Genomic DNA, 23,568 nt, shown 5'->3' on the forward strand with positions numbered 1-23,568 from the left:
ACTTAGAGCAGATACTAGCATAAATTATGAAATCATTTAGCAACCATCTATTTTCTTAAAAAGAAAATACGTATGTTACTTAAATATAATTTATCTTTCATAGAGAAAAATATTTTGGAATTTATGAGAACTCCATATTTTTTCTTTTAAAAGTGCTTGATACAACTAATAGATTTTCTAACACAGCTAAGTTGAATTGCATCTTAGTAATAATAATAGTAAGAGTGATTGCTACTGTACCAGTAAATAATAAGAGTGTGAGTAAATGGATGGAAAAAATAACCTTAAACTTGGTTGATCTAGTTTGCAAATCTGACCAACCCAGGAAAACGGTAGACATTTATTTGACCATGTATTAGCATTCCATACTTCCAGTACAAAATGTATGTCCTCACAACATCCATTTACACTGGCTATCAAATCAAACTTCAACCTGATCCCATCTAACCATCTGTTCACTGTCTATTTCAAAGGCCATTTTATTTCAAAGGCATTTTTGGTTTCAATTCAGATATTCTCTTCAGGACATCTCTGCGCTACTGCGTGGCAGATCAGCTTCAGGGATGGCCTTCATATTGGAGTCTGCACAAAGGGTTATGTCCTGTTCTACTCTAGGAATCACCATTTAGATAGACGAGGGTTGACAAACTGTGGCCCATGAGCTAAAGCCCACCCACCACCTACTTTTGTAAATGACAGTTGATTGGAACATAGCCACATCCATTCGTTTATGTGTTATATATGACTCCTCTCATGCTGCATTGGCAGAGTTGAGCAGCTGGACCGAGATTGTATGCCCCCCAAAGCAAAGAATATTTATCTGACCCTTGATAGAAAAAGCCCCTAACGTAGGCATAGTGTCAGTGGCAGCCACTAGACTTGTGCAGCTGGTCGTGGAACCAGCCCGTTAGAACAAAGATTACGCAGGTAGCTAACAGTTTCTTTCAGCACTGGTCAAAGTGACTTCCAAGAATTTGATGGAATCACACCAACACAGATTTATTGATCTAGTGTCTGTTTTGAGATGCAGATTGGCACTGACCCAAAAGTGAAATACTTAGCTCTAGTTTCACAGGGATTTCAAAGCCATGACTCAGAAGAATGGTGAGAACCAGTGAGTAGTCCAAAGGTTTGTGTGACCTTACTTTCTCACTATGGTCCGAAGGATGGAACTATAACTGTATGAAGGGTTTTTCTATGCTTTGTATAAACGTAAGAGTCTGTGTGTGCATGTCTGCGGGCAATGCCAGTCTCTATCCTTGGCATCAGGAGCAGGTGAAGAGCAAGTCCCCGAAGTCAGGCAGGCACAGAGAGCCAACACGATATATGCTGTCGTGGTTCAGCTGAGAAAATGACTGTCTTTTTGCCTCTTACCACACAGATGATGCACTACTACCATGAAAGCCCCTGAATCAGGCTTTTCCTAATCACACTTTTTCTCCTCTTTCCGTTCCATTTTGGAGTCAAATGCTAAATTTGCATTCTGACTCAATGCACTGCTATTCTGTTTGCATTGTGCACACCGTTGCCCAGATGTGGTGCGTTCCTGTCGCTCCCCACCCCCCAAGGTGTGTTAATGAGAGTGAGGTAGAGCCCTGCCTGCTGCTCCCCGGGCTGGCAGGAACGGAGCTGGAAAGCCACAAGGAGGTTCATTGTTGCGTTTGCTGACACGTCGTGTCAATGTGAAGCCAGCTGCCTGCTCACCATCTTACATGTCCTGTCTTTTCTTTACCAGACATTCTCCAAAAGTGGTCAAGGCCGCATCTCAGGTCCTAAACAGCATGTGGCAGTACCGAGATCTGAGGGGTCTCTACAAAAAGGTAAGGTTTGCTTTACAGTCTTGGCCCATGAGCCCATGGGCCCATGAGTCTTGGCCCATGTGGTCATAACAAGGTGTGTCTCAGCTGTGGAGGGCTCTCATCCAACAGGCTGAGTAATTGAAACATCTGACATATGAGAACTGACGAAGAAGCAGAAGAAAGGGGTCACTAAGCGTCCCCGAACATACACTAAGACCCATGAACTTTCTGGGTTGGACAGATCCATACTCATAGAGCCTTACCCTAGATCATCTTACAGGAAAGAAAATAAGGTTGTTTTCCTGGTCTTCCATATTGTACAATAGACTAAAAATTCATGAACTGAGGGATTTTGCACCTCCCCCCCCAAAAAAAAGAGCACCAACAAACGTCTACAAGTAATTGAAGTAGTTGTGGTAAGAGAAGACAGAAAGAAATACAAAAAGCAATTCAGGAACATGGAAAGTGCTGCATCCCCGGAGCACTGAGTGCAGCCCCAGCAGCCTGACCACGTGCCCAGCCCCAGCCCCACCGGGTTACTGCAGATGGTGTGAAAGGGCGATGTTCCTGCTCACAGGGCCATAGGTCACGAGCAAGAAGCTGGGCACCCTCCCCAGGCAGGCAGAAGTTTATAGCAGCCATTTCAAAGGCATCTTCATCCCCAAAATGGTTTAAAAATGAAGCCTTAACACAAAAATGTCCCATCTGGAAACAGATTCTGCACCTCCTTCCCAAATGCTGCTAAATAAAGGATGTGTAATTCTCCTTTTTTGGTTAGGAGGGGAGAATTCCCTAACAGCGTTTGCCAGAAGTTGTTTGGCTGTTACCAGACCTACCAACATGGGTACTATGAGCGATTGGTAAGCCCACAGTGGGTCTGAGTTAGTGAGCATCAGCGATCTCTGTAAGGGTTCAGAAAGCATACAGAGGGCTGGGGAGAGGCCTGGGTTTCCATGGGTTACTGCCCCGAACTGCCTCCTTGCAGCCCCTGGGCCGCCTGCCTGGAGGAGGAGAGCGAGCCGTAGTCTTTGCTGCCTTTCTCCCAGCCTTCCAGTCTTGGGGTGCAGAGGTTGGGAACAGCAAGAAGCTCACATCAGAAGAAGCAAAACCCATCTTGCTAGAAGGAAACTGTCTTTTTCTAAGCCTATGGGAAAATGTAAATATTTAATCATTGGTTCCACTAAGTTATGGTCTATTTCTAGATTTCCCCAAGGCCTTCCTATTTCCCTTAAGCATTCATTACTTTGCACTTCAAGTTAATAAAGTTTAGTCTATATATTTCTCTTGCAAGATTTTCTTATCCCCTACTAAGAGAATGCATGTTTAAGTTGAAGCAGAGATTGCAAAATTCAGTGTTAGAAGAGCATTCTAGTTCTAGATTAACTATATCCTCTGCTAAGTATTCTGCATGTTAAGATAAGCCCTTCATCTGAAATGTTTTGTATCCCAGCGTCCCTACTTAGTTCCTTCTTGGAACCTTCCAGTAGCCATGTGAACTCTCTCCCAGGGCAGGGTGCTTCCACTAAACATGCAATGGGACAAGAAGGACACGCTATAAATTAGAAAGGAGTTGGTCGTTCTGAATCAGTGGCTCCAGAAGCTCCATAAAATAAATACTAGTGCCTCAAATAAACTCCGCTTTCGCTCGGATCCTGAACATTTCTTTGCTGAAATACACCTTCTCATACTTCTGTGCCTTGAAGGGAAACTGTTTTTGAGAGACTCTACAAGTCATTTGTTGAATAATTGTAAGAGTTTTCCATCTCAGTTTTTTTTTTTTTTTTTTTTGATGTTGGTGGTAGACTTCAAAAAGTATAATTGCCTTTCTGCTTCTATGGAAAGAAAAGGATGCGCTGACAGGAATTTAATAGAGCTAAAACTTAAAAGCTAAAGATGGTTTAAAACTGTGTTTCGTATGAGGAGATTCGAGAAGCGCGCTGCAGAAACTGATGGTGATGTTTTTAATTGACCCATGATTAAAAAGGATTGAGAAAGAGTTGATCTTAATAATTTCCAAATTAGGCAGTTGTGAAAGAAAATGAGGACCTTCGTGCTCAATACCATGAGTGCTGCTGATGGCAGAGCTTGAAATTCACAAAAGCTTTTCTTTTTGAAGAGTCCATTCCTAAGAAAACTAAATTCATTCATGCTCGTGAATTGTTTTTAATCAGTGGGGAATGGATTTCTATTTTGTTCTTTATTGATAATTTTCATATCATTGGAAAAAATAGCTGATCCATATCTTTTAATTATCCATGCTTCAAGTCTATTTATTAAACATCTATTGTAGCCCTGGAAAAGGGAGCGTTCCAGAGAAAACAAGACCTAGGAAGCAGCTACTGTAGGTAAAAATGAAATATGGAACAAGTATTGGCAGCTTTATTAGGTTTGGAAAGATAGACTACAAATTTTAAGGGATGAATTAAGGGTGGGAAAATTATAGAGCAAAGTCTTAAAGAAGTTACGAGTTTGTGTAAATGAGGAGAAAAGGGGTAAGGGCATTATGACTAAGAGGAAGATCATGAGTGGAGAGATGAAATTTGAAATAAAAATGCCATATCTGCGGCACAGAATTAAAGGCCCCTCTGTCACTGGCTTATGTCCTCCCGGAACCCAGGCACAGAGGCCAGAATCTCATTCCACTACCTCGATTCCTGTATTTTTCTTAGAGATACATTTACTGAGTCAGAATATTCTTCTGGCTGGGTGTTTTGACCAATACAAAATTATGTTTCATTCCTGATACGCTTTGAGCCAAAACATATTTGCACGATCCACACCTTCCAGTTTAGTGAGGTCTGGATTTCTGGTTTTCTCCCTTAAGGGAACATAATCACAAAAGTACCTTATCATGTGTCGGCCAAATAATAACACCGCTTCATGTTTGAAAACCAGTCCTGAAGTTGAACGGACCACAAATAGAGCTGTAAAACTTCTTTATCATCTATACCATTGCAGAAGACGTTTTCTAAAGGGAAATAAGAGGAGCCCTAGAAACGGACTTGATATGAGGATAAAAGAGAATCAGGAGATCAAAAGTATTTGACTTTTTTGAAACTTGGTACTTTAAAAAAACAAAAAAAAATGAGGTCACTGACATGATGGAGTGCTTATGTTTGACTGATGAGGACTGTTGGGACATCTGATTTGGGAAGAAAGCGGGTACATCTGTGGGGGAGTGGACAGACTTAAGAGAATATAGAAGACACTGCTTACAAACCCTTATGTAATGCCTTAATAATCTGTACATCTCCAAGAAATAATTGTATTGGTTGGGACACAGGCTAAGCCACTCTAGTAGAGAAGCTCAAAAAACGAGCTCGGGCTACACAGGTATCTCTTTCCCTCTCATGATACTGTACCTGGTTAAGCAGGTGGCCAGGGACCAGCGGGTGATCCTGGGATCCGTCCTGTTGCTTTTCCTGGCACCATGGTGCCATCCTTGCCTGTGTGGGCAAAGCTCCCTGGCCCTTCCCTGTCTCATTCGAGCCCAGGGGAAGAGAGGGGAAGAGAGGGCAAGTGATGTCCTTTTAAGGAGGTGATTAAAAAACGTTGCCAAATGCCTGGTCACATCCCAGGATCAAGAACTCATTCACATGGCCAGACCCAGATGTGACGAAGGATGAGCCACGAGGATCCCTGCTAAAACCTAGTGGCAGAACGGGAGTTATTTAATTAAAAGAAGAAAGGCAGTATCGGCTCTGGTCATCATTTCATTTTGTTCAAAGGCCTTTAATATCAGTTGCAATTGCTACCTAATGAGGCATATTATTCCATTTTATGGTGGCTGTGATTATTCAGACCTTCTTACTTACATTAAGCAAAAGTCTCTTTATCTGCAAATGTTGCTCTCCAACACCACCTGGAAAGTCTAATTTCTCTTCTCTCTGACAGCCTTCCCGTTTTTGAAGCTAGCCATCCTGTCTCCGTGAAGTTGTCCCTTCCCAGGCCAGGCCAGACCTGCTCAGTTGTAATACATCAGCATTTCCATGGCTTCACCATGACTGCCACGTTTTTCCACGTGCATGCTAGTTCGTCAGCATCCCTTCTGTAATGTACTACCCCACAAAGAATCTAGTCCTCCATGTTTATTGGATGCAGAAGACAGAGAGTGAGATTATGCGTCTCTGGTGCTGAGCACCCAACTACTAATAAAGCTTGGAAACAAATTAGTGCCTGAGAGGCTCATTATACTATTTGGTGATGTACAGACGAGCAGAGCACTTAGAATTAAGTGGCCAGGATTAAAGGCACAACCTGCCATGTACCAGCAACGTGACCTTCGACAAATTTCTTGAGCCCCCTTGTCCACCATTGTAAGAAATGATCTTGGGCAGCCCTGTGGCCCACTCCTGCTGGTGGGCAGTGAGGAGACCTGTGGTTCACCGGGCCTCACAGTCAACACTCAGAGATGTCTGGTGTAGTTCTGGGTCCTGTTACGTGAACCTGCTGAACAGCCATTCCTGACAGTCTCCAGAAGAGTAAATAACCTCATGGAATGGCATAGGGCAGTTCTCCCACTGGCACAATGTCCTTTCCAGACAGGAGGACATGTCCGCAGGGCCCTAAAGGTTTAGGAGGACAGCCCTGTGATACCTTCTATTTTGTGTCCCAGAGTCTGGAGCTTTCCTCAGCTTGCATCAAATAACTGTCACCTCTCTTCATGGCATCTCTGTGTCTCAGTCCCTTGGGTTTCTCATCCATGAAGTAAACCATATAACACCTGTCTCACCTGATGGCTGATTGTCTTCAACAATGATCATCAAAGAGCTTTGTAAACTGGAGAGTCATATACCAATGAGAGTTACTGCTGCTGCTTCTAAAACATTTTTCACGCCATTTATCTGATAGACACTCTTTGCCATCCTGTCCGCAGGCAGCTGGACATTTGGACCCAAGAATTTCATTTTGTCCTTTTCATCATCACCATCATTATCATCCTGTCATCATTTGCTTCCACGTACATTGTCACAGCTCCCTTTCCTCTTGGTTTCTCTACCCTCTCTCCTCCCAGCTCCTAGATGCCTAACTCAGTGTCCCCTTCCCACAGCGCCTTTCTCCTCAGCTGCTGTGTTTGCTGAGGATATTTGCATTGTAAACAGTGTCCCAGAAGAAAGACTCTTGCATAGTAGCGTTTAAATAAAACAAATTACAAACATTAAGGTTTTATAGGAAGGCTGTTAATGATGATGAGAGCGCCATGGTTTCAGAAGTGGTTGGAATGCTTTGATTCCATTTCAGTGCTGAATCTTGTGTGTGTGGCAGGTCAGATATGCTGAAGACTAATGGTGGGTGGAGGACCATGGACAGTTCTGGGGTTGGACGAAGAAGACGTGAGTTCAAGCCCTGGCTCAGCCAAGTTTCCCCATGTAGAGGGCCTGCCATGGCCCTGTGTCTCTAGCTTGAAAATGTCGTGGTAAAATAGCATCCACAAAATCGTCTTCTCGTGACCACCATGACATCACCGTCCCTCAGGCTCTCTGGTTACTGCTCCTCCATCCTTTCTAGGCTCCTCTTCCTATTTATTCTTTAAATGTTGATGTTCCGAGGTTCTGTGTTTAGATCTTTCTCATCTCACACATGGCCTCTTCCTAGGTGTCCATAACTCTTCCCTGGGTTCAGTGACCAACCTCATTTGGTGGTTTCCCAAATCTGTTTGTGTAGCCCCAACCTCTCTTCATATATTTAACCACCTGCTCAATAACCTACTCAAATTCCCAGAGCATCTCAAACCAAATCAGATCTGAAACAGGCCGACTTCTCCTGGTTGGGTCCCTCTTCCTGCATCCTCTGATCTGTGACTAGCACAGCTCTCCACCCATCACCCACACCAGTATCCAGGAACCATCCTAGCTCTTTCCTCTACTTCATACATCTGCATCCAATCCACCAAACAACCCCAGACTTCTGCCTGCATCCACTTTTTTCCGTGGCTATGGACAGCTGTCATCCATCTGCTGAATTCTTGCCATGGACTCCTAACGGGGCTCCCCCCCTTTAAGCTTTCTCTCTTAGTCCATTCTCCAGAGGGCAGCAAGAGTTAACTTTCTAAAAACCAAATCTGATTCAGCCCAAACATCTTAGTACATCTTTGCCCTTGAGACAGACCTCTCAGGAGAAGCTTGCTCTCTGCCCACAACTGGCCATCAGCTGTATCTAACGCCTGTGTTCCCAGCTCCTTCTCCCTGCCTCTCCCCCCACCCTCCAAAGCCTTTCCAAGTCTACACTCCACCCTCCACCCCACTTGCTCATTTAAACCTTCTTTATTTTTCCCACATTTTTTATATAACGTCCCCTGAAAAGCATCTCTCCGACCTTTCCCCCAGGTCTGAATCAAGGTCATTCCTTATTAAATCTGAAATAATTGCAGGGCAAATTAGTTGGAATGGATAAAAAAAAAAATTAATTCAAACTTTTAAAGAATGACTTTTAAGCAACATCAATAGCTTGAACCCACTACTAAAAATGTTGCAGTGTAAGGTGCTATAATATTTGATATCCAGATAAGATTTATTGGTACTTTTATAGAAAATCACCTTCTCTCTTGGTTCAAATATTAATTGTGGGAGGATTTCCATTATGAAGTTACATTAAAAGTCATTTCTTCGTAGAAATTGCAGGGAAACTTGCCTCCGACTAAAGTGAATATCAGCTCCTAGCGACCAGGATTCGGAATTAAGGGGTACCATAAAGGTGTATCATACAAAATGCACAGATACTGCCTGAAAGAGGCTGCCTTACTATGGGATAGAAAATAGGAATGAAGGAAATGAAATCAGTGAAATAAGTCATACCTACATCTTTGGCAAATGTGCAGTAGATGGTCTACTTTTCCTTAAACTGCAGTTCTCGGTTGACTTGAATTATTCTGTTTCCCAAACTTCTAAATTCTCTTTTTGGCTCCCACTGCCTGTGAAGGCTTCAGATACAACCCTCAGCTTAATGGCATGGAAAATTGAAGTTTATTTCATTCCCAGCTGGTACAGATCACTTGTTTCGTTGGTCTTCACGAGGTGTTATGTCCAAGACCAATTTAGGGGGGCTTCTTGAACACAAATTCAGTAACAGGCTTTGATTCTAAAATTTATGGGGCCCATTTGGCTTCCACGTGTTGTTTACATAGCAGCCACTTAAAATGTAAGCTTCTTTATCACTTGGACTCAAGAGTTGAACAAGATTTGGCACATAGTTTTTAGGCTTTGGATCAAAAGCTTTCTTCGGTTATAGCCTAACAATATACTATGTTGATGTTTAATCATTAAAAATGCCAACAAAATCTTCATGTCTGCTCTCATGTTGGAACGAAATAGCCTCTTATTGAAGAATTACAAGCAGCATAGCCTGAGTGTTCCACAGGCTGGTGATTAATTCCTGCTCTGTTGTGGTTGACCCCTAAGTCAAGTTGCCAGCCAGGAAATTCCCTGTCAGCTCCCATGACATCTCTCTTGTGTGGGATTCATTTCTAGATTCCTGGAGTGAACACACCAGTTCAACACAGCCTCTCAGTGTTATTCCCCAGCTTCCGTCAGCTCCAGCAAAGCCCCTTGGCAACTCCAGGCTAACCCGGGAGGTTCTTAGAAAGCCACAATAGGCATCCCAGGCCATCGGTGTGATCATGTGGCAGTTCTCGGGATAATTGATCCACAGGAAATCATGGAGCTCCAGGTACAATGAACCTGGTTTGCCCTATGAGGCTGACATGTCCTGGGATGGATGGAAGGAACAGGAAGCCTCAGGTCACCTCGGTGAAAATACCTCTGAGTGTTTGGTACTGAAAGAAAGCTGTGGAAACTGAGGGACCACCACCTCTGTCTTTCCATTCTCTTCTCCATGGGCTGCTTGCCAAGAAAACATGCCAGGCCCTTAAAATAGACCCTTCAAAGTTACTATGGGACTTTGTAACAAAAGGGACAGGGCAATCCCTATTGTCAAGTAGGAGGACACAGTTTTTCCACTGTTTAACTTAAGCTATTGAGGCTCATTAGTTTGCTCTAAGTATTTCAAAGGGCTTCAGAGAGAATATGGACTCAACCTCTCTGTGACTAATTAAAATCCTTAGTTCATAAATGCAGGGATCAAATCAAAGACAAATCAAATGTCAGAGTCAAACTCTTGTTGACAGTCAATGAGGTTAGAAACCAGACTTATTCCCCCACACAAATGTTCTGGGCCCGGTGTATTTTCAGTCGCATCCCTACATTGCCCCCCGCCCTTCACCCCCCACACGAAATAGCTGTATGTTACACAGTGACCTGGTGCCTCAGACAATGCCAAATTGCCTGTGCTGGAAACTGAATACGGTCGTGTTTCTCTAGATAGAGACAGTGTATTCACTGCTGCCGTTTGGATGAGAGAAAGCAAGCATAAAACTAATCTTTCAATGTCTTTCCTTTTGTTCTCAGGAAACAGGCTCTCAGGTTGCGTGTACCATTCAGCCAGTGAGTAATGAGCTTCGATAGGAGTGGAGTCGTGCCCTTCACGGCCTGTCTCACATGGGCCTTTCTCTTCTTACTGCCGTTGTATTCATTTCTTTCGCTCTTCCCACCGTTGCACTCACAAAACAAGAAATCAATAAGTAATTATGGATAGGTAAGGGACGCCTGCAGACTTTCTCAAATGTCCAAATCATAATGGGTGAGAGAGTGTACATCGGCTTTGAGTTGCCTTTCACTGCTTTCAGGAGACTGGCCACTATTTGTTGGCGAGCCTGTCTTTCTGCTCCCTGCAAAGTGAAGTCCTGGGACCATGCTTAATATCTTTTCATCACCCTTCCTTTCTGCACATTTAATCATCAATACTGAATCCCAAGGAGAACTGGAAAGATATTTTGACATATAGTCAAGAGAAAAAAAGCACAGCATGGTCAAAATTCAAAATTTTGATCTTTAAGTCTTACAGTAAGAAGGGCAAGAAATTCTTTTTTTTTTTTTAATTTATTTATTGGGGTGACAATTGTTAATGAAATTACATAATTTCAGGTGTACAATTCTGTATTACATGGATCTTGAGAGTATAATGCTAAGCGAAATAAGTCAGACAGAAAAAGCAGAGAACCCTATGATTTCACTGATATGTGGTGTATAAACCAAAAACAACAAAAGAACAAGACAAACAAATGAGGAATTCTTTAATACTCGCTTTAGCATGCGGCCACTTTGAGAATTAATAGATTTTTACTTTGCGAGTATCTAAGATGGTGATAGAAAAGCAGTAAATCCTCTATAGAAATAAACGAAACTACTCACTGTAGAGCTGTTGTTGTATAAACAAAATTGCTTATCAGGACTTTCTTGGTCTTTCTACTATGCTAGAAAATTCTTCACCAAGAAATGACTGGAAGAACACAGGACTTGTGGCCAGATTCGAAAACAATCCAAAGTCTAGTGTCCTCAAGACTTACATTGCAGCTTCTCAAGTTTTTTCTTTTCTAAATCACTTAATGTCAAATTGGGGGAGAAACCGAAAAGGCTGAGGTTAAACACAGCAATGACACTAGACTCCATAAATCTAGGCATCTGCTCGTTGATATTTGTATTGACAAATAAGGTCTTCCTTCATGAGGTCCCCTGACCTCTCGGAGACAATTCTCAGACACTCATCATATGACATCTGTCCAAAACCAAGGGCACAAATGGGAAAAGAAGCAAAAATCAATTGGGCAAAAGTGGAAATCGATGCACATGGCAGCTGCTAAACAAGAACTGACTAAGTTATGGCTCTCGCTGGAACCGATCCCCAAGTCAGGGGAAATCCTACAGAGCAGTGCCCAAACTAGACGTTTCCTCTGTGCCTTCACTCTTTCACTAGGTTTTACCCATAACGTTTTAAATCAAAACCTACAAAAAGACCCCAGAGACAAAAGGCAGGGGAAAAGGATTGATCAAGAACTAGAAAACTCCCTACATTTAATGTAAGTCTACCACCAGCCTTATTCCTTCACTCAAACTCAGCCCTCCTTTTTCGGTGGATCCCAGTAGATGGGATGATGTTACATCTACGAGTCTTCATTGGCTTGGGCAGAAAAGAACGTGATAAGTTTCTTCCCATCTCCATCTCTTCCTCCTCTCAGAAGCTGTTCCTTCCTGTGTCCCCCATCCACCAGGCTCTGGCAGGGAAGGGGGACGAGAGGAGAGGAAAACAGAGCCAGTGGGATTGTAGCCTGCATTTGGTCCACTCTGCCTATGGGAGATGCCCTCATGCTAACTCTTTCTCTCGCGAGGGCAGTGGTGTGTTTGCTCCTGAGGACCCCTGGCCAAAACCTGGCCTCCTCCAGTTGACTGCTCTGAACTCAGAGCTTCTGCTATTACGTACACTGCATGGAGACCGGGGCGCATACAGATTTTGTGCCCCTGTAGCTTAGGTAATTTTGAAATCCCTGTTTAAGAAGAGTACACTTTAGGAATATAAAATTCAATACAGGCCTTGGTAGGGGTCCATACGGTGGACAGACCTGAAGCTTAAGCTTCTTGAGTTCCATGGTCAGTCTACGTCTGGCACTGAGTCTGTGTGTCATCCTGCTAATGTCACGGAAGACACGAGTCCTGTAGTCCCCAAATTCTAGTCAAGCTGAGTAAACAGTCCATTTCCTGGCTTCTGGAGCAGGAAGATGGGGAAGACCCAGCCCACTGACCACTTCCAAGGAAGCTTTCACCAGCAGCCACTTGCACCCTCCAGTGAATTCTCAGCCTAATATTATAGACTCTGGAGATGGATCGTGTGCTAATACTCCAGAACTCTGTTTTATCCACCACCTTCACAACTCTGAAGGGATGGTCTAACAGTTTACTTAGAGAATGTGCAACAAGGGGGCTTCTCTTATTCCCTGCCTTATTCCTTAGCCAAAATGGAGACCATTTAAGGGAAAATCACATGACCATCCAGTTACAGTACCTCATCACCTACAAGTTGTCCACCGTTCTAATCCATTGTGTCTAGTAAACCCAAAATAAACGTGGCTTAAAAAACGTTAGAAATGTATTGCCCTCTGCATTTGCTTCTTATTGCTGCATTAACAAATTACAACAAACGTAGTGGCTTAGAAAGAAACACAAATCTTTCATCTTACAGTTCTACAAATCAGAAGTCCAAAATGGGTTTCACTGGACGGGAAAGTCTCGGCATGCATGTGCTGTCTTCAGAAGTGCTCTAGAGAATCCAGTTCCCTGCCTTTTTCAGCTTCTAGGAGGTACCACTCTCCTTGGCCAGTGGCTCCTTTCTCCATCTCTAAGCCAGCAGCGTAGCATCTTTGAATCCCTCTGCTTGCTTGGGCACATCACCTTCTCTGAGTGCAACCCTCCAGCGTCTCTCGTGTAAGGACCCTTGTGATTACATTGGACCCACTCAGATACTCAGAATCATCTCCCCCTTTCGAGATCTTTAACTTAATGGCATTTGCCAAGTCCCTTTTATATGAAGGTAATGCATTCACGGGGGCTGGGCATTAGGACACAGACATCTTTGGGGGCCGTTATTTAGCTAGCCACACCCTATCACATGAGTCTGAGTGTCCTGGTCTGATGCCACGCTTCCCGGCCCAGGGTTTGGGCTTCTTCTCACTCACTCCGTGCTCCCACCTCTGGAGTGTGGCCCTCATCTGCTCTCCCCACATTGGCCCTCCATCTCTCCTCATTCCAGACAAATGGAAGGGAAAAGGGCAGAGGAGGGCATGCTTCTTCTTTTAGGAGTATGCCTTTGGATGTACTTCCAGATCTTAGTCATCCTGCCAAATCTCCCTGTAAGGGAGGTGGGGAAATGGGCCCACCTTAAAAGCAGAGTTTCCATTACAAAGTGGAAGAGTGAAAGGAGAGGCTACTGAGATACTTATGCCCACAACGTTCATGTTACATACGCAACAACACAGTACTCTTTTTGACCACTGTGCCCAGTTCTTAGAAGAACCATTTTCTTGGGAGAGCCCACTGTGCTTCCATGTAATTGAAATATGCTCCTACAGTAATTGCCAGTTGGCTTCAATTTTGAAAACCATCCCAAGTTGGCTACTCCTTTAGTCCTTTGCGGGGAGGCCAGCTCAATGGGGAAAGAGGAAGGATTCTATGGTTTCAGACTCTTTTCTGCAGCCTGAGCAATCATAAAGAGCATTAGCAGCACCCAAGGGAAGAAGTGAGGACGGCATAGAATGTGGGGACAGTGCACGTTCCTTCTTGTTGCCCTGTCACAGGCCACCATGAAGCCTGAGGAACTCACAGTGCCCATGCACTCCCCTGAGAACCAGTCATGCTCCGCTCACCAGAAGTGACCCCTTTCACCAGGTGACAGATTTACCCGCTGGTAAAATACGTAGCAACAAAAATATAAACTATAATACACATCAATCTGGCTTTTTCTTTATGCCAGTATGTACTACAATGTGCCCATTTTTTCATTCTCTATGTGTAATAGCACATGATTCCTCTTAGAACCATCCCCTTAATCCTATTAGCAAATGCTTAATTACTTCATTCATTCATTCATTCATTCAACTCGTGTTCACTGAGTAACTACTATATCCTAGGCTTCATTTTAGGCACTGGGAATACAGAAATGAATGTTACCTACTGATTGGATTCCATTGCTCCATCTTAAAAATGGCATTTAAACCATTATGTCTTGGTTGTTTTAGATTATGCCTATATTTATTGGGTTCTATTCTAAAATAGAAACACATGTTTTTCCCTGTTTATCATCCAGGTTTCTTGTTAAGTCTTTTTCTTTGCGTCAGAACTTTACGATGTCGGTTTTCCTCTTGTTTCTTCAGCCTCCCCCCGCCCCCATCATTCTCCCTCTGTAGATACACATTCTCTTTGTGCTTCTAGCTTAAAAGAAATGTCCTCTCCCGATCATCCTCCTCCATCTTCTACCTTTCTTTGTGCCCTCACATTTCCCACACTTCATAGTTAAGTTTCACAGTTAACTTTCTAGAAAGTTGGGAGTTTGTGCATAGTGCCTGCTTTCTCACTTTCCATTTTAAGCTTCGACCCCCTGCTGTGAGACAGGGCACCTGTCCTTACACCTTCATTGAAATCGCTTCTAATTGCAGTGTTTAACTAGTTGCATTATCCATATTAGTCAGGGAAGGCTCCCAATTGTAACAAGCCAACCTAAACAATTTATGATCCAACTCAATAGGAGTCTATTTTTCTGCTCATGTAACCAACCTGTACAGGTGTTCTGGTGGGCAGGTCAGCTCTTCTCCCAGTGGGCATTCAGGTACTGATTCCTTCCACCTGTGGCTCCCCCATGCAGTAAGACCTGGCACACCCCCTTCACCTCACATTCTCTTGGTGAGATCTTGTCACGTGGCCATATAAAACTGCAAGGGAGGCTGGGACATGTGGTCTAGGTGCGTGTCCAGGAAGAAAAGGAAACAATCTGGGAGACCAATTAGCAGTCCTGGCCACTTCTTCCTCCCTCACATTGCCTCCCCCCCGCCCCCCGGATTCTCTGCACCACTCTCCTGGTTTTTTGTTTTTTATTTTGTTTTTGTTTTTGTTTTTTTTCTTATCTTGCAAATAGCTCCATCTCAGTCTTTTTTCATAGACACCTGTTCTTCCCTGAGGCATCTTTGCTTTTTGCCCTATACCTTGTAGTAGTGTAGATGATCTCATCTGCTCCCAAGATTTTTAAGTGCACGTGAAAGCCAGTGGCTCCCACAGTTGTTCTCCATGTGGTCTTCACTCCTGAACTGGGTCCCAGTTTACGTGTACAGCGACCTACATGACATCTCCCTCTAAGCTCACAAGCTCTAAGAGTTCACACATCCAATACACAGCTCTTGAAATCCTCCCCATCTCTATGCTTCCTCCATTGCTGCCCATTTCCGGAAAGAACATCCAACTACCTAGGTGTTCTTCCCTGAAATCCAGTAATTACCCGATTAATACCTCCTTCTTCCTTATCTCAACTCGATTTAGCACCAAGTCCTGTCGGTTCTATTTTCTAAATACCTCTCAAATCCATCTACCACCCCCAACTGTCCCTAGTCCTGGTGCAATTGCTGCCTGACTGGCTTTGTGGAATCTGCTTTACCACCTTCAGACTATTTTCCCCTAAGTATTCAGAATACACTTTTATAAATCCAGATCTCACTTTGTCAGTCCCCTGATTGAAACTCTTCAGTTTCTCTCACAATAAAGCCCTACTCATCTCTCCAAGCTCACCTCCCTGTAGCCCCCCCCCCCCATCACGTTGTCTCAGCCACTCTGGCCTCCTCGGTCCTCCTTGCTCTTCCATTCAGGAACAAGGCTGTGCCAGCCACAGAGCCTTTGCATTGCATGGACACAGGTTGATTCCATAGCCAAAAATGCCTCCCCTCCACTCCCATCAAGCCTGCCTACTTCCATCTCAGTGTAACTGTCACTTCCTCAAGGAAACCTCCCTGACTCTGCAACTCTCCAGGGCTAGTCAAGGTCTCTCATAACAACCTGTACTCTTCTTTCATGGCTCTTACTACAAATGTGATGTGATGTGATTATTTTTAAATGTCCATCTCCCACTCAGGAGCCCTGCCAACCTCCTTCCGTGTTCTCCCCCCTTGTGTCTAGCACAGTGCTCCCCCTGAATTTAGGCTCATCAGAGGATGCATTTACTGACTCTGCTTCCATGGTCTGAAGCATTTTGAACCGGGGTGGAATATGGAGACCCTGAAGTTAGCATCCAGGGTGAGCTTTGAACCTACTGACCACTGTTGAGTATATATGTAAAATAGCTGCCTTTTCAAATGTTGGAATGACTTCATACTGCAAGCCAGGCATTTGGATTAGTAAACCTAAAGACTGGACTGTGCTCAGTTTCACCCCCCAAACTTAACTTTGCAGCACCACTTGGAACAAAAAGGAAATTGTTAAAGGTCACCCACATCAGATCTTTGTTTTAAGCCCTCAAAAGTGATGCCGGGAAAACAAGAGACCTAATCTGGTCTTATTTCAGTTTCCCTGAGCGGGTTTTCTGCATTGCACTGCTACCAATTAACTACTGGTGATTAACAATGGTGTACTTTCTTTGACCAAATTATATAAGTTCTTTCCAACTTGTCAAATCTTCTCGGTAATATTGGTTCTTTAGAATTAGGCCAGTGGCAGTAAATTGAATTCCTGAAATGGATTTACTCAGTATTTTAAAAGATGGAACTGCAGAAGATTCTTATTCTCATATATATTGTAACTTTAAGTATCCAGAACAATTTAATTAAATTTGATTAGAAGTACAAAGCTGAAACAAACTAATGAAAGCAACTAGTATGTCAAGTGGTATTTATTTCTGCATTAAACTGCAAACACTCCCTTTTGGCCCTTACGGATTTAGTTTAAATATTTAGCTCTGATAGCTTTTGGAATTGTTGATGGAATTAGTTTTAATGAACCTTTAACAGTTTGTCTTAAAAATAGATGGAAGCTTGTTACAGCCAAGAGAAGCTGAGGTTTCATTGACATGCAAAATTTGGCTTGGTCTTCAATCACACCGACTGGTTTTTTTCTATATTGTTAGCATAGGAACATCCAAACCTATAAAAAATTTTATTAGTGTTTATTTGAGCCAAACTGAGGACATGCCCAGAAGCAAGACCTCAACGGATTGAGAAAATGCTCCAGAGAATGGCAGTTTTGCAGTTCTTTTAATACATTTGGAATCAAAGGGAGGGAACATAAGAAAGATTACATGAAATCCTATTGGTGGTCGATTAAGGAGGCAGAGAAAGCAAGGTGAGGAAATCTTTGATTGGATTACAGGATAGTAAATGTTTAACATTTACGGTATATAGGGATGGTATAAGGGCAACAAGATCCTGTGCTCCCTTGAGGGTGGTTACGCCTCTGAGGGATCTCGAAAAGAGGATTATTCTGGCATTTCAAAAATGTGTTAACCTAGATGCACAGAAACAATGGACAGGGCTGGCTTAAGGCAAAGATAAAATTTTCACTAAAGAAGTTGTATGGCTGGGGTGTGACTACCCACCATGACCTGCCCAGTTAGGAATTTATGATCAGATCACCCTGTGAGGTTACTGTTGATCACTGACCTTGTCATATTTATTACAGAGCCCTTTGTTCACAATAACATACATTTATTGAAAGGAGGAGAATGTACCTACAACTATCACTAATTTGGAATCTTTTCTTTCTCTGTTCCATGTGATTACATTAATAGGTTTATTCCACTTAAAAATGAGTGGAAAACTGGCACAATTTTGAGCAATCGACCTTTTCATAAGTGAGCAGTAACATCTGAGCCATTTTCAGGGAATGGCAACAATTCATGTTTTGACTTCCATTTGAAAAATAGGTTCCTGGTAAGTCCCGTTAGTGAACTCAAGTAACAAGATATAAGTGTTCTAAGTTGAAGGAGTGGATGGACTTGGGTTGCTAAAAGCCCAAAGGATTTTCACCACACTTTCTTTATATCTCAGGTCACTCAAAGCAAATTAGAATTGACAACCTTTATGGGCTGAGAGCCTTCAAGTACAGCTAATGCAAAAAACCATGCATTTGTTACTTCAGAATCAAATAGTCTCTGTATGCCTACTGAGAAATCCTTGTTTAGAGGCCGAATAAATCTTACTAGATTAAAGAAGTTCCAGAACTGTTTTAGAAAAAGAGGAAAACTGCCAGTGACTACTCACTGGACAACAGTGTCTTAGTATATATTTTGGGTTCTAACTGATATGCCCAGCAGAAATAAATAACTGGTCTTCATTTTCAAGGTTAATTATTTTTTCATGCTTTCATCTGAGTCAGAAATGCCACTTGTCATTAAGATTTGGGAGACCACCTCAGGGATACTATAGATGCCTTATCATGGCGCTGTACACCAGAAGCTAAATAATAATGAATGCCAACTATAATTTTATATATATAATGTGATGGCTCGGTGCGAGGTCAGAGGGATAGTGGATGGGGGGAGAGGGGCCCACAATGTGAGGGATATAAATGATGGATGTCTAAGTATTACCTTGTCTTGTACACCTGAAACTAATTAAATAAATAAATAAATAAATAAATAAATAAATAAATAAATAAATAAATAGAAAAGATTTGTGAAACCTAAATTTCAGAAGGTAAAACTTCTAAAACGTGCTTTGGAAACATCTGCAAATGGGAGCATCACCATTTAACTCACCATCGGAGCTGTGGAGCTTCACTAACTCTGTCACCCTCAACCCCATTGCTGTCTAGTCTCTCAGGGGTGCCTTCTTCCTGAGGTCAGAAATCACAACAGAAGTAACATGAAATTCCACTCCCTGTTAATCTGGTTGTGGAGACAGAGCCAGGAGTGCAGTTTCCAGGCTCTTGCCCTCACGTGGAAAGGTGCTGGCTCAGGTAGTAAATGGCCATCAACTGTGATTGGATGGCCATCAGCTGTGGCTAGTTGGCCGTCAGCTGGAACCAGTGAGCCATTGGCCACTAATATAACAGCCATGGCTACGCTAGCAGGAAATGGGGGCTAGCAAGAAGATGGTGGCTGGGCTAGCAAGTGCGGATTGCAGTTAGCAAGGCGGATTGCAGCTAGTAAAGGGGGTTGGTTGGTTGGCAGAGAGGCAGACGGAGGGTTGTGGATCATGTGGCTCCTGCTTTCTGTGTCTCCAACCCAGCTGCCAGCGAGAATATAGTAGTATGACACCCCTGTCTATGGCTCCGTGGGTGTTCCTTTTTGGTCTCACCATATCCTGCGTTTTTATGTGGGGAGCGGGAGCTGAGATCCTGCATGAGTCCCTGCATGACACTGGTCTTCTGAGGCACATGAATGAGAGTTTAGTATTTAATACCTTTTCTTTCTCTCTAATTACCAGATCCTCCAAACAGCCCTTGAGATATTTACTCTTCCTTTCCACCTTCTCTCTAAACGCCTTATTATACAGATTGAACAGCCCTCCCTAATCCCTTTCCCTCCAGCTGGCAGTTCCTTCATCCCTTCTCTGATTCAGCATTGAGGGTGGGGGGTGCACTTGACTGCTCAGCTGGCAGTGCCAGGATGTTCTGGGCAGTGAGGGGAGGAGGATGTTTGTGGACACTCCCACAGGGCTCCGTTTCATTCCATCCCACCAGATGCTCTGCACACTTCCTGTTGGCATGTACGGAACCTGGCCCAGTAATGTGCCCACAAGGTGACCCATTTAGAAACCAGGCCGCTCAGCGTGGAGGGCACGTTCCAGAAGTAGGTATGGGCTCCAGTACCCAACCTTAAAAACTATTGGAGCATTTCTCGTGAGAATCGATGCACTCTCTTTTCTCCTTTGCTCCTGGCTCTGCATAAGGGTGTGTGCTGGGGAGAACTGAGCCTAGTTGCTGTGGACAGGTACATATGTTTCCTGAACTGCAGGATACAAGGAGCAGTGGAATGGGACGGGGGCAGCTCTGAGAGCTGTGCATGGAATCAGCAGCAGTCCATGGTCAGACGCGGCAAGTAGAACGATCCTTCAGAATTACAAGATTGGTTAAAGAGGAGGTGATTTTCTATACCTCACATTGAAACATGGGCAACAGAGAGAAATTACCATTTAAAATGGAGCAGGTAGCCATCGGCCACTTTTTTCTTTTTGGTACCATTTTACCTCAACTAACACTGCCCTCAGCCTACCTGCAAGTATATCATAAAAGACAGATATACCAACAGCAGAAGATAATACTGATGAGGTTGCTCTAAGCTAAAAAAAAAAAAAAAAAAAAAAAAGCCAACATAAAGCTCTGCGCTCTGAAAACCTTCCTTTGTCATAGAAAAATAAAATATAAGATCTTAGAACCTAGCTGTAAAGCCCATCACACTGATTATCATTTCATTTTACAATAATGAATGCAGTCATATGAAATCATTGAATCCCACTAGCATATATAAGGCACCTCTGTTGCAAGGTCTGTGCTAGGGACCAGGGCTTCAGAATTAAACAAGGCCGCTGCCCTACCTCACAGCTTGGGAGACAGACAGGACTGCAGCAAGCTGTCGTGTGATGTCACAGCATTTTGCCTGCAGTGGGGGAAGGAAACAATGCTGAGTGGCATTGCTAAAAGCTCCCCCCAAACCTCAGGGGTATTTTTAGTGACAGTGATTTAATGAACACGTATTACTCGCATCCTGTTTACCTAGCACAAAGCTGGGAAGTACAAGTTAGATGGGACAGGTAGGAAAACAGAAGGTGCTGCGTCAGGCCAGGCCAAAGAGCCACCTGATCAAAGGTGTAGACGTGTGAAATTGAATCACATGGCCAGTGAATGCTGGGTAATCAGGTGTGACCCGGGCTCAGCGTGGGTGGGGCCCCTCTCTGCTCTGACGGCTAGGACCTATTTTTGTCCCTGTGGATGTCAACCTTGAGAATGCCTTATCTGACATTCCTAAATGGTGTTAAAGGCTTTAGGACCTCATAGAATGTAGCGCTTTAAAATATATTCTGTATATCAATGGAAGGTCCTGCACAACTTCCGGAAGAAGAAGCTGTGGGACGAGTGTGTTATAACGACCTCATGTAGACCAGCCTGAGATCCACTGAGTCCATCACCTGAACTCTGTTAGTAGACGTGTCTTCCGTAACCCAGTTTTCTTGGAGCTGTTTGCAGGATGGTCAAAAATGCACAATGGAGATTCTTACAAATTCAGGGACCTCAAAATACTTAAGGGAAAGATCTGTAGGAACTAAAGAGAGTGACCGCCAGGTAGACATACTGTGAAGACCCGTGGCTGTAAGGCTGTAAAGAACAGTACCTTGATTCTCGTGCATTCTGGGCCATTGAAAGTACCGATACAAATGAGAGTAGCCCTGGGGAATAATACAGTGCCATAAAGAAACACATGGGGAACTTGAACACAGAAGCTAAAACTAGTGGAAGGACAGTAAAAGGGTAAGATAAAGAAAATCAGATTATTCCTCGTGGCAATTTAAAGTTCAATGACTTTGAACTCCTCTTTTGTATTTCTATCTCTATATATTTGGAACAATTTAACAACCTCCAGTTTTAAGTTTAATGTGTTAAAAATAAAAACCAATTTGAGGCACAGATATCATATCACATTTTTGACAGCTTGGCTGGGTCTTGAGCTGAAGGGCACAACTTCTAGGTCGTTCTGCTGAAGGTGAATGATAGATATTAAAAGAGTTTCCTTATCATCAATGTTAAGGATTAACAGCCCTTCCCCAGTTACTATGGCCATACTTCATTCTGTTTTTCTTCTGAGCTGTCTCATCTAATCTCTAGAGGCCAAAGGGCTAATGCAAAGCGTAACTATGGTTAAGCACCCAAAAGAATAGAATTGAAGACATAGCCTCTGGTCTACCGTGAGTTAAAACTCGAAGAAGAAGAAAAAGTAGTGATCAAGGAGACAAATAGTGATTTAAAAGCCACATGCCCAACCTGTGTATGTTTATGTAAACCACTGTCAAGCCTTTCTGAGTGACAGTGGGAAGTAAATGAATAATAAATTGATTGCAAGCTGTCTAGATAAGTATCGCATGGCTATGTGGATAAAAGAAGTGTTTGCTTAGCAATAACTTTCTTGAAAAAAATGTATCTTCATTTCCCTTCTTCTTTAGAAAGCAAAGCATTTTTTTTTCAATTGAATGATGAAAAATTTCATGCAATAAAAGATGTGGAGGGGCAGGAAATTTATCCTCAAGGTAATCAATTGTTCAGCATAACTAAAATGAGTGTTGATTGATCTGTTCCCGACCTCTAACATCCAGTGTTACACTGTTTTCCATGACATTTGGAAGTATACACCATCCCACTTGAAACTGCAGGGTCTCTTCTAGGCAATGTTGACGTTCTTTGTTTTGGGCATCCCACCTTTCACTCTGCTTCTGTGAATGAGAGGGAAGATGGAGTTGGAGAAGTGACCAGGTCTCCTCTTCTTGACCCTCCAGGGGCTCCCAAGCTGTGGCCCCGGAAACTGCTCTAAGAGCTTCAGTTGGATTTCCACTCTGCCTTGTTCCCTAAGCTCCCCCACATCCTGCTGACCTTTCAAATCTTCTGTGCCCCCATGCAGACCATCGGTAGCCATGTGCAGAGGTATCTGACTCAGGAGTGGCATTCTCTGTGCCTCTGACACACTTATCATCATCCTCTAGGTACCTGCCAATCCCATCACCCATAGACAACTTACCTGCGAGATCACGTTTCTGTCGTGTTAGCATTCTCAGAATTGGGTCTTGTGGAAGGACAAGAAGGATTTCAAAGCTTTTTTGGTGTGTCCTTAGAAGAGTGCTTTGATTCATAAGTAGTTTAATTATTACATGTAATTCCCTACCATTTCCAGAGGTGTAAATACTTACATGGTCCCAAAGTAATCTAAGTATCATGAGATCTGAACTTCTGAGATAAATTTCAATCACCTGCATAAGACAGAGGTACTGAGTAATCCAGTGCCATCTCGCCAAGTAAAACCAAGCCTGGACTTTATTTTTGTCTAGTGTCTCCTTTGATGTTAGAATATATCAAATGTTAGCCGATACTCTTCATGTGAAGTACCCTGCTCACTTTTCATGACATATGGCATATTATTATTTATTCATGACCAAGCCAAGGTTTTGATTAAAGCAATTTCCTGAGCCACTATTTGGGACCCCAAAGTACATCTTCTCAGTTGCAAGTGAGACACACATAAAATGATCTGCCTCTGTTTAGTCGTATTTAAGGATTTTTGCTGTCAACAACAAAGCATTCTCTTCCAAACGAAGGAATATCTTTTTAAAACAAATATTTTACTCCACATCGTGAGTTCACACACTTGAAATCTTTCCATCCTGCACATGCTTTTGTCAGACTGCTCCCTCCAGCCCTTGCCACCACCC

General features: G+C 43.2%; 1 protein-coding gene across 5 annotated transcripts in view; it reads left to right on the top strand.

Moving 5' to 3' along the window:
• CTNND2 (catenin delta 2) overlaps positions 1-23,568 on the top strand; it is an 840,835-nt gene that overhangs the window by 796,197 nt on the left and 21,070 nt on the right. For all 5 annotated transcript variants that reach the window (XM_081054244.1, XM_081054243.1, XM_081054241.1 and 2 more), the window contains one exon: positions 1,736-1,820. In XM_081054244.1, coding sequence (XP_080910370.1) covers positions 1,736-1,820 — 85 coding nt within the window. The remainder of the gene's footprint in view (positions 1-1,735; positions 1,821-23,568) is intronic.

The sequence above is a fragment of the Rhinolophus hipposideros genome (genome assembly GCF_964194185.1).
Source record: "Rhinolophus hipposideros genome assembly, chromosome: 7".
NCBI classification, from domain to species: Eukaryota; Metazoa; Chordata; class Mammalia; order Chiroptera; family Rhinolophidae; genus Rhinolophus; species Rhinolophus hipposideros.